This window comes from Perognathus longimembris, chromosome 14 (genome assembly GCF_023159225.1).
Source record: "Perognathus longimembris pacificus isolate PPM17 chromosome 14, ASM2315922v1, whole genome shotgun sequence".
In the NCBI taxonomy this organism is placed as follows: Eukaryota; Metazoa; Chordata; class Mammalia; order Rodentia; family Heteromyidae; genus Perognathus; species Perognathus longimembris.
The window spans coordinates 46,610,894-46,623,044 of NC_063174.1; the positions used below are offsets into that span (position 1 = coordinate 46,610,894).

The following is a 12,151-nucleotide window of genomic DNA, read 5'->3' on the forward strand; positions in this document are numbered from 1 at the left end:
AGTACTAGCGTGTGCACATACAGACACATACACATGCACACACAAACAAAAGAGAGATCATGAAGCAACCTGACAAAAATTATTCTCCTCTTCAGGTTCTAAAACTGACACGAAGAACTTATTGTATGATTCCAACATGATTAAGATCTGCTTTTATAAACATGCTAAGTAGACATTATTAATAACTAAAATGCATTGAGTTCTTTGTACTTTCTCAGTATTTTATATAGGCCAATTCAGTTTTCACAGCATTTGTATAGAATGGAATTTATTATCTCCTTTTATTAGAAAAAAGAACCTATGGAACAAAAATAAACAAAGTACACCAAGTAATAGTAGGCTGTCAAGCCAGGCAGTCTAACTACAGCATCTTAGGGTTGGACCTCATTTATGAATTTTTTATTGTAGATACCTTGCTAATCTAAATACCAGCTCTCGTCTAAATTACTGAGCTCTACACTATACTATTGTTCTCCAAGCACATAAATGACTCTAAGAACTACCTCCCCAATCCAAAATCTAGTCACAACTATTGAGCCATCCTTGATACTAGGTTAAATTTTGTAAATGTCACAGAAGATAAAAGGCCTACATTCACATTTCTATTGCTTACTAGCTAAATATCCTCCTGCAAATACAATCTGAGCATATTTTCTAATCCATAAAATGTGAACATGTTGTTCCTTGGCATTATGCCAGGCTAAAAATTCTGTAACGGATTCTCCTTTCACAAAAATTTGCTGAACAAAATATATAAATAATTCCATTTCAGGATTTCCTAAAAATGTTAGGAAACCTAACTTTCCCAAAGAGCACATGAAGCAGAAACTAGACTGATCATTCAACTTTATACTCCAGGTATTCACATAAAGCATGTTAAGTACGTTTAGAGTACACTCAGCCGAGTTGGAGGGTGATTTTGCCCCCATTTCCCTAAATTGTGGCAAATGTCTGGAGACATGTTTGATCTCAACTGAATAGTGCTGCTGGCATCTAGTGGGCAGAAGTCAGTAATACTGCTAAGATCCAACAATGAAGAACAGACAGAGCCCCTGAAACCATTTAAACAATCCAAAAGACCAAAAGGGCCAACGTCAGCCAGACGCTGGTAGCTCACAACTATAATCCTAGCTACTCAGGAGGCTGAGATCTGAGGATTGTGGTTGGAAGGCTCTTGTGCTGCAAAGCCCCAGAGAGACTCTTACCTCCAATTAACCACTCAAAAACTGGAAGTAGTAAGCTCAATGTGGTAGACCATTAGCCTTAAGTAAAAGAGCTCAGGGACAGTGCCCAGGCTGAGTTTAGGCCACATGACCAACAAAATATAAATAAGCTAAATAAAAGTAACAATAGGTCATATTTTGTATTTCACATGGTACAGCTATTTAAATACAGGTGGACCTGATGTCCTGGCATGATTTTATCATTCACTTGGAAGAGACTAGACTATTATTCTCACCCACTTACCAACCCAAAATATATTTTACATTTAAATATGGATTTATTGATAGAACTGTATTTTCTATCTTCTCCATCTCCCAGTTTATACATCAAGGACTATAGTAGTTCAAGAAATAAACTCAATTAATTGAGTATTTTTTTGTCTGTACCAGAACTTGAACTCAGGACCTCACACTCAGTGTTATTATTCACAGCTAGAGCTCAATCTCTTGAGCCAAACCTTCAGGCCAACCTTTTACTGGTTATTTGGATATGGACTCTTCTGCTTAGTCTGGCTTCAAACTGTTGATGCCCCACATTTCAGCCTCATGAGTAACTAGGATTATAAGCTCAATTCACTGGTGTGTGGCTATTTTTGTTTTTTTTGTTTTGTTTTGTTTTGTGGTCCTGGGGCTTGAACTTGTGTTCCTTGGGCCTGGGCACTGCCTGAGCTTTTTTTTAGCTCAAGGCTAACACTCTACCACTTGGAACAACAGTTCTTCTGGTTTTCGGGTGGTTACTTGGAGATAAGTTTCACAGGCTTTCCTGCCCCTGGCACAATCCTCAGATCTCAGCCTCCTGAGCAGCTATAGGATAACATCTGTGAGCCAGCAGCACTTGCCTAATTTTTTCCCCCCAGTCCTGGGGCTTGGACTCAGGGGCTAAGCATTGTCCCTGGCTTCTTTTTGCTCAAGGCTAACACTCTACCACTTGAGCCACAGCGCCACTTCTCGCTTTTTCTGCTTATGTTACCCAGGGCTTCATGCATGCAAGGCAAGCACTCTACCACTACTACCACATACTCCGGCCCTTAGCTAATTTTTTAAATCACATTTTCTATAGTATCTAAGTTAACTCTTAAATTAATAAACTCTCACCATGAATCTTAATCACAATCGACTTCACGATCACATCCTTTACTTTTACTTATTGAAGAGTCTCACAGACTTTCCTGCCTAGGCTAGTTTCAAACTGTGATCCTCATATCTCAGCCTCACGAGTAGCTAGTATTACAAGGAATGAACCACTGGCACCTACTTTCTTTTACTTTTGATAAATTTGTGAAATGACCAAAAAAGAAGGATGGGGATAAATTACAGCTAAGTCCTCCATGAATTACAAAATAATAGGATAAAAAATTCATGTTCATTTTATTAATGTCTAAATCTGCACAGTCCAATATAATGTTCAAAGCCATATGTACTGATTTAAGTTTAAATGAACTAAAATCAATAAAAACTCAATTCCCAGTTCCTCCTACCACATTTCAAATGTGGCTAATAACTACCTTAATAAAGATCACAGAGAACATTCCCACTGGTACAGAAAGATCTATTAGAAAGTACTGGGTATGCAGCTGTTAAATCTAGGGCACATTCTGGAAATTTTAATAAGTTCCTGAAGAAATTTAGTGCAGAAAATTATATTCATCTTACTCTAACAAGTTTTCACTGTAACCCTATTACAACTCTGGAAAGATTAGGCTTCATTTAAAAAATAACAAAATATTGGGGTCAGATGCATGCCATGAGCATAAAGCATCAGATATCAGTTTGAGTCCTAGTCTTCTACCCTTCCCCCCAAAAAAGTATATGTGTGTGTGTTACATTTTTCAAATAGATTCTGGAGCCAGCAACATGTGCCAAGCATTGTGGTATGGTAGGCCCTAGTAATGTGAAGTTATACTTTTTATCGTTAAAAACTACTCTTTAAACGTAATGTTAATGTCACTCTATGACATTATGACTGTATACTTAAAAAGCTAAATGTAGCTGGGCACCAATGGCTCACACCTGTAATCCTAGCTACTCAGGAAGTTGAGATCTGAGGATCTCAGGCAACAATCCAGCCCAGGCAGGAAGGTCGGTGAGACACTAATCCCAGTAAACTACTCAAAAAGGCCAGAAGTGGTAGAGTTCTGCTTTTCCAGAGTTCAAGCCCCAGGACTAACCAAAAAAAAAAAAAAAAAAAAAAAAAAAAGTTAAATGTAGTTAAAAAAAAAAAATCAAACTGAAGATATCTAAGTTTTCAAAGACAACTTACTTTTTTTGAATAAAATTTCTTGTGTTATTCAGACTAGATGGGGGCGGAGGGACTTCTCCAGATTTTTGTTGTGCAAAGCAGAGAAGATTGGGGCTGGGAATATATATGGCCTGGTGATAAAGTGCTTGCCTTGCATACATGAAGGCCTGGGTTCGATTCCTCACAGCACCACATATATAGAAAAAGCCAGAAATGATTCTGTGGCTCAAGTGGTAGAGTGCTAGCCTTGAGCAAAATGAAGCCAGGGACAGTGCTCAGGCCCTGAGTTCAAGCCCCAGGACTGCCCCCCCACCCCCAATAAGGCAGAGCAGATTAAAAAAAAAAAAACAGCCAAAAGCAAGCTGAGAATTGGTGGCTCATGCCTACAATCCTAGATACTCAGGAGCCTGAGATCTGAGGATCGTGGCTTAAAGCCAGCCCATTAGACTATGAGTCTCTGATCTCCAATTAACCACCAAAATGATGGAAAAAATGTTCTGCCTTCCATATATAGTTTCAAAACTACAAAGACAATCAATAAAACCAACTGCAAAACATTAATTCCAATAACATGGATTTACAATAAGCTTATTCTCTTATATATATCCCTGGGTATTTATGCTGATTGAGCAGCTTATATTGTTCAACTTAATGTCTCATGGCACACATTCTTTTTTTTTTTTTGGCCAGTCCTGGGCCTTGGACTCAGGGCCTGAGCACTGTCCCTGGCTTCTTCCCGCTCAAGGCTAGCACTCTGCCACTTGAGCCACAGCGCCGCTTCCGGCCGTTTTCTGTATATGTGGTGCTGGGGAATCGAACCTAGGGCCTCGTGTATCCGAGGCAGGCACTCTTGCCACTAGGCTATATCCCCAGCCCATGGCACACATTCTTATACTTGAGTTTGTTGACAATGCACTAAAAATAACCCTAACATTTTCCTCATGTCACACAAACTTTTTTCCCCATATTCACATGGTCAGATACTTATTTATTAGCACTCTATAGTAGTCTCCTACAAATGGCTTAAACTCAAATCTATTTCATCACCATGGTAAAGATGAAATTTATTTTAAAATAATGAGTTGCTGGTACATTAGCCATATACCAATGGCTATGCCTGTAATTTTAGCTATTCAGGAGGCTGAGACCTGGAAGATCAAGGTTAGAAGCCATCCTGGGCAGAAAAATCTACAAGACTCCATCCATCTCCAATTAACCAGCAAAATGTCGGACTGGAGGTAGTAGTACACTATCTGTGAATAAAGCATTAAAGCCAAGCAAGTTCAAGTGGCCCTCAGTCAAACCTCAGTATGAGTTTTTGCCAGTCCTAGGGCTTGAACTCAGGGCCTGGGAACTGTCCCTGAGCTTCTTTTGCTCAACGCTAGCATCCTACCACTTGAGCCCCAGCACCACTTCCGGCCTTTTCTATTTATGGGGTACTGAGGAATTGAACCCATAGTTTCATGAATGCTAGGCAAGCACTCTACCGCTAAGCTACATTCCCAGCCCCAGAAAAAAAAAATTTTTTTTAATGAGTTGTTAAATTCAAGTTTCTTCATCTCTACTGAATGGACAAGACAAAAAAAAAGTTCATGCATTAATAACTATGATCCAATTACTTGTACACAGCTTAGAAGGAGATCAATATCAAATTTCTTAACTATAAACCTAATTTTTCTTTTTTTAAATCTTGGAACTCTTTATCTCTTTAAGAATTACTGAAAAACTCAAAAGAGCTTTTCTGCTTGTGGATTACCTCAATCTATGCTTATAACTACAGAAATAAAAATCTTAAAAAAAAAACAAAACACTTACCTAAAAAGGCAAACCAATCCAACAGCAACGCTTACAAGACAATATGTTGTGAACTAACTATATGAGGAGGGAGAGGGAGGAATTAGGGAGGGAAAGTGGGAAAAAAATGAGGGAGGGGGTAACAAGGTTGACAAGAAATGTACTTACTACCTAACGCATGTAACTATAACCCCTTTGTACTTCACCTTGACAATAAAAAATTTTAAAACATTTACCTGATTTAGAAATAAAGATATCCATTATTCAAAAATAGTTATTTTCCAAATAAAATTGAGAGTAAGAAATAACAAAGAAAATGGCTGGTTTCTCATATTTCCCTCTGTTTTTCGCTTTGCTGTTCTGGTTGAAGTATATAAAGAAACTCTCTTTCCTCCAGCTAAGTAACTGGGAAAGGAATTTTATATTTTCTTAAAAGTTCAGAAATATAGAAATCATATTCCAAAGAGCTTTTCCTATCATTCAATTAAAATCTGAACGGATTTTTCAATATTATACATTGGTCATTTGGGCAATACTTTAATTAATGATAGACATCTTTCCAGTGTTATGGCACTTCATTACAGAATATCAAGCTATCAGAATTTCTTTTTTCTGCCTGTCCTGTGGCTTGATCTCCTCAGGCCTGGGCACTGTCCCTGAGCTCTTTTTTGCTCAAGGCTACCACTTAAGCTACAGTTCCACTTTCCAGCTCTTTTAGTGGTTAATTGGAGGTAAGTCTCTCAGACTTTCCTGCTTGAGCTGGCTTCAAACTGTGTTTCTCAGGGGCTGGGAATATGGCCTAGTGGCAAAAGTGCTTGCCTCAAACTGTGTTCCTCAGATCCCAGCCTCTAGAGTAGCTTAGGTGCCCAGCCAATCAAATTCCTTAACATCAGCACTGAGTACTTGTTTTTTAAAACCAAATTCAAATTCTAAAGCAATCCTGCTGCATAAGAACAAGAAAAGTACTTAAACATTGGAGTTATGAAATGAGCTGATCATTTATCTCATAGAACACAACTTTTACTTAAGAGTCAAGTTATGGTTTTTCAGTCTTGGGCATTAAGTCAACCAAGAAACCCCCTATTGGAACTACTGTTCTATTATAATTAAGGCAAAAAAAATGTTTAATAATTTCATGGGTCATAGCATCAGCAAAACAAAAATGCTAATTCTTACAAATCTATTTCTGCTTAAATCCAAGAGATTAAAACACCAGTCCCAGACATAGAACATATTATAACTTTAATACTGAGCTACATAAAGGCTATGACTCAACTAGGCATAGTGACTTACCCCATTATCACAATTACTCTAGAAATGGAATTCAGTATCAGTTTGAAGCCAACCTGGACAAAAAGTTACCAAGATCTCACCTAAACAAGTAAGCTGGGCATGGTGGTGGGATCCTGCAATCCCAGTTACATGAAAAGTATAGGTAGGAATATGGCAATGTGAGATTAGCCCCAGGCAAAAACATGAGACTAATACAAAAATTAAAAACAAAAGGGGGCTGAAAGTATGGCCAAAGTGGTACAGCACTTGCCTGGCAAGTAAGAAGCCTTGATTTCAAACCCTAGTACCACTCAAATAAATAAGTAAATACAATTTTAAAAATAATAGAATTCAAGAATCTAAAATACTTTTATCAGGTACTTGTTCAACCCCTACAACTTGATTTTAGGAGATGAAATAAAGAGAGGTAAAAATCTTATACAGGTACGCCAAGTAACTGGACCACAAAATGTAGAATGTGATCTAATATAGTAGCTAATGCTATTTCTAGGCAATATGCTAAGTATTTTTTATAGCTACTACATTTAATCCTTAAAACAACTATAGAAGGATATACATTACCTACAATCCCTGGCTTAAATGTTCTAAGGAAGATGAAACATCCAAAGTAGCTTGCCTAAGGCCAGAGGAAGATGGGTGACAAGAATTGAGATTTATAACAATAACCTTCACTAAACTATACTTCCTCCTTAAAATAAAGTCAAATGCTCATCCTCTGGGAAACAGTCATTATTGGCTTTGAGGGAAGGGGAAGGAGACTAAGAATATTAAAAGAGAAAAAAAACTCACTGTTTTTAGTTCCATGAGGACTTGCTCATCCACTCCATCATCCAGAAAGATGTCTCTCACATCATTAATAACATCTTCAATCACAGATCTATATAATTTAGGCTTTAAGGGGAAAAAAATAAGACTTTTCACTGCCTGCTTCCAACAAGTTAAAATGTTCAATAAGCTTTCAGAAATGCAAACAAATTAAAAACACCAATTATTTTGTCAACTATCTAACTACGTACAAGGCTTTAAAGATGTGTCCATCCTAATCAATATCATTTGCTCTGGATTTGATAGCTGCATGATATAATACATTTAACATCTTACGTATATTAAATCTACAATAAAATCAAGTACCAGAAAGTACTTATGCATGCAAATGACATCGTTTCTATTTCTAATTTCCCATGCTGCAGTCAAAAATCCCTAATATAATGTTTTATGGTTGCCTACATTTCCCATTATTCCTGGTCTAACTCATATCTCACAACCTTGCCACCAAGTCTTTTGATTTTCAAAAACCTTAGGTCTCATATTCATCATCCTGGTAATAACCAGCAACCCAACCAGTAAAGTTTAAGAAATCATATCACTTCTAGTTTTGGGGGATTTTTTTTTTAATCTAGCTGTTCCATTAAACAAGCCTTTCTTGGTCTGAGGAACCAGGTACAGTGATCTCTTTCTAGTGGTAAGGTTCCTCCTTCTATTCCTGTCCAGCTGATGCTTCAGAACAGAATTATAAACGCTCATATATGTCCATTGTCACTATAGTTACTGTGTGTAACACTTGGAATGAAAGCAAAGTAGAGGGTTGGAGGAGCTGCCTTCTAGATGGTAATCAGAATAAATTTAGTAACATGTGAAAGCACTTTAAATGGATTTTTTGAAAACTGAAAAAGAGCAATTAGCCTAACCCACATCCTATTTTTAATCTGTTAGATAAAAGGGAGTTTGCATGTCAAATGAAAATCTAGGGCTGCCTCCTTATAAATTTTATCCATTAGTCCAGAGTTCAAGATGTTAAACCTTTTTTCTAAATGCTCTGTCATCATTCCAGTTTTCAACCTGGCTGGCTTAATGTACATTACTGGCTAGCCAATAAAACAAAAGGGCTTATTCTCATTAACAAACCTCAAAGAAAAATAAATATTTCATTAGTATATATCACAATACTGTTATCATGATATCTAAGGAACTATGAGTCTGTATAACTAAAAACAGAGTTTGTCAGTACAAGTTACTCCAGCCACTAAAAACTACTCTTTTTTTTTTTGGCCAGTCCTGGGGCTTGGACTCAGGGCCTGAGCACTGTCCCTGGCTTCTTTTTGCTCAAGGCTAGCCACTTGAGCCACAGTGCCACTTCTGGCCATTTTCTGTATATGTGGTGCTGGGAATCGAACCCAGGACCTCATGTATATGAGGCAGGCACTCTTGCCACTAGGCCATATCCCCAGCCCCCTACTCACTCTTTTTTACTACCCTGGCTACAATCCTCAGCTCTCAGCCTCCTAGCTGATCAATACGTTTTTATGATGCTTCTTACTGAATCCAGAACTTTAAGACCTAATCACTTAAGAAGCAATAAGGTTGAAGGAAGAAGGAAAAGGCAGATTTCACACAACGAATGCATGAGCCGGGTGCCCGGTGCCAGTGGCTCAAGCTTATAATCCTAGGTACTCAGGAAGTTGAGATCTAAGGATGGAAGTTCAAAGCCAGCTCCGGCAAGAAAGTCCAGGAGACTCCTATGGTAAATTAACCATCAGAAAACCAGAAGTGGTGCTGTGGCTGATAAGAGTGGAAAAAGTCAGGGACAGAACTCAGGCCCCGACTTCAAGTCCCATGATGGTCCTCCCCCCATTACACCCCCAGACAGACAGACACAGACCATGAATGTAAAAAAAGCAGTTTTCACAGTGTGCAAAGGCCTTAAAATCCTGTTGTTAGAAGTATGTGGGGCACCAGCACTATTTGAAATAGCACTTTAGAAATTAAATTCCTGACTTTGGGTATGTCCTTTTAGAAAGCAAGTATTCCAAACTTTAAAATTAGTAGAGGGCATGACATTTATCAAGTGATTAGCTGAAGGCTCCTTTTCAAAACTGGTAGTTATCAGGTACAATTATGGAAGGTTAAAGATTCATTTTTACATTGAGTACCGTGTTAATAACCGATGCAACAAAAAATTATCTATTTAAATTTTTAACTTTTCAAAATCCAGTTTGCTGTTGTCTTCCTCATTCTCATTACTCAACTCCCTATACTATAATGCTTTAAGATCCTATATGAAAGCCTCAGGTTATTTTCTATTTCTCTGAAAAGCTTTGTGTCAAGGTTATTATTGGAAAGCACAATGAAATACACATATATAACACACTGAGATACACATATATACTGTATATATATTGGATACTTACTTGATGGAAAAACTACCAAATCCCAAGCCCTCTGTAACTAACATTTAATACACAAAGCATTTTTTTTAATCCTATCAATACCGGAGACACCTTCCAAACCAGGGGAAATAATCAGACTGTCCCATCATAAAAACTCTTAAAAAAAAAAAAAAAGACACAACAAAAACCTTAAAATCTAAAAAGTAAAATGAAAAGGCAGGGATGGCAATTTGGGCATTGTTTTCTGCTTAGCAATGCAGGAAGGGGGGAAAAAAAAAAACCAAAACACGGCATCAGCAAAACAAAAAAATTGGGAAATGGGGGGGGGGTGATCTCTGAAAGCAGCACCCCCGGTCGGGTGCGAAGTGACAGGCGAAGACAAAAGGAGCTAGGCATCCATCGGGCTCCGCCCGTCCGCCCGCCCGCCTGCCTGCCTGCCAGTCGCCTCGGGAGCACGCACCTCCCAGCCCCGCTCTCAGCAGCTCTCACTATTTAAAGCCGGATCTGGTGTTTAAATGGAGAGGCGGTGACGTAGGCCTGAAAAGCACCTTCCCATCCTGGCAGAGTCTATATTAGAGAGCGGCAATGGCTCTATATAAACAGGGCAGCCAAAGGGAGGAGGACCACAAGGCTCAGGGGCTGAAAAGCTGGGTAAGCGGCCGCAGCCATGATGGATCGACCCAGAGTCGACAACGGTACGGTGTCGGGTTGGCCGCGGGGCTCATCGGCGGCGTGTGGGGCCGGGCATCATTGTTGGGGTTTTTTTTTAAACAGAATAAAAATTAATAATCGTGTTTTATTGTCATAATAAAAAAAACAAAGGGAAAAAAATAAAAAGAGTTGGGCGAACTGAAAAGGTTATGGTTGTGACTGCTTTTTGCAAACCTACGTGATCGCCAGGAACCCCAAAGGGAACCAGTGGGAAGAAGGCAAATTTCAAGGCGAAAGCGGGGACACTTTGACCACTTTTTTTTGGGGGGGGGAGGGGTAAGGGGAACTGGGGTTGTATTTTTTTTTTCTGTTTTTGTTTTGTTTTGCTTTGGTGCTTTTGCTAGTCGAAGGTACGATTGGGGGCTTCTGCCTCCCCTTCGCCATTTTACCCGTTCGGGAGGAACCGAGAGAAGTGCTTTTCAACCTTCGTCCTTTCTGAAAAGGAGCACACTAAAATGGCCCCGGGGAGAGAGGATCCCGGGACCCCAGCTCACCCCGCACCCCGTGGTTACACGGGCCGGCCACTAAGCCGGGGGGCGCCAAGGGTCTCTGGGACGCGTCCAATTAATTCCCCAGGCACCGGCTTTCCTTATTATTTTTTCCTGTTGTTCCTCGGCCGCTCGGGAGCCTCGTCGAGGACTGCGGCCCGGCCGCCTCCGGGGTGGCGGCGACGGCTCCCGCCCGTCTCCCCTCCCTCCCTGGGCCCGGCGGGGTCTGGAGCCGGGGCCGCGCGCCTCCCGCCCGCCCCCCACCCCCCACGCCCCGGGCCCAACCGCCTGCGCGCCCCGGGCCCCGCCGCGCCCCCCTCCCGCCGCCGCCGCCGCCGCCGCGAGCCCTCACACCCCACCCCACCCCGAAGCCCCCCGGCCCGGCCGCCCGAGGCGGGAAGCGGCGGCGGCGGCGACGCGGTCGCAAGACGGCCGAGGCCCCGGAGGAGCCGCCGTCCCCGCCGCCGTCCCCGCCCCCGCCAGGTTCGGCCGTTGCCGCCGCCGGAACGCAGCCCCCGCCGGCCACCGAACCACGTCCTTACCACGGTATTTGTATTTGCCGAGTTCGCCATTTCCACACACAACACAAACAAGAGGGGAGGGGGGAGACAACCTCGAGGAAACAAGATTTAAAAAAAAAAAAAAAAAGGGAAAAAAGAAAAAGCCGAAGGGTGACCCAGGTCACCAACAAGATGGGGACGAAAATTTAAAACAAGATCGATCCCGCAGGAGCACGGGGGAGGCGAGGGGGGCAACTCCGCCCGGAGCCGGGGAACCTCAAGAAACAAAATCTAAAAAAAAAAAAAAAAAGGACGACCCTTGGCGGGTCTGGCGGTGGGGGGGGGGGCGTCGCCCACTCCCCACCAGGCGCCGAGGAGGGAAACCACCACCGGCCGCCGCTCCCCGCGCCGCCGCTGCCGCCACCGGCTGCAGCTCCAGCCGTCCGGTCCTCCCGCTTCTCCCCTATATATAGCGAGCCAACAAGCTGCGCGAGCCGCCGCCGCCGCCGCCGCCGAGAGACAGGGCGGAGGGGAGGGCGGGGCGGAAAGGGCGGGGCCGGGCGCGAGACACCGCGAGAGCCGCGTGCGCAGGCGCGCCGGGGCAGAGGCCCGCCTCCCGGCCGCGCGTCGCGTCACACGCTGTGTGTGGAAGCGGGCGCGCCCGGGCGGGGCGGAGCCCCTGAGACTGGACTTAGTAAACGGCGGGCGACCCGCCTCTCTCGAAAAGTCTCGCGTT

At 42.1% G+C, this 12,151-nt stretch overlaps 1 protein-coding gene across 2 annotated transcripts in view; it reads right to left on the reverse strand.

Annotated features, from left to right (window-relative positions):
* Window positions 1-11,898, reverse strand: part of Gtf2a1 (general transcription factor IIA subunit 1) — a 35,880-nt gene extending 23,982 nt beyond the window's left edge. The window contains exons 1-2 of one of the 2 annotated variants that reach the window (XM_048361924.1): window positions 11,458-11,898; window positions 7,339-7,440 (exon numbers count right to left, since the gene is read on the reverse strand). In XM_048361924.1, the coding sequence (XP_048217881.1) occupies window positions 7,339-7,440; window positions 11,458-11,487 (132 nt within the window). In that variant the 5' untranslated portion in view covers window positions 11,488-11,898. The remainder of the gene's footprint in view (window positions 1-7,338; window positions 7,441-11,457) is intronic. The other variant, XM_048361923.1, reaches the window with a different exon arrangement.
* Window positions 11,899-12,151: the final 253 nt, after the last annotated feature.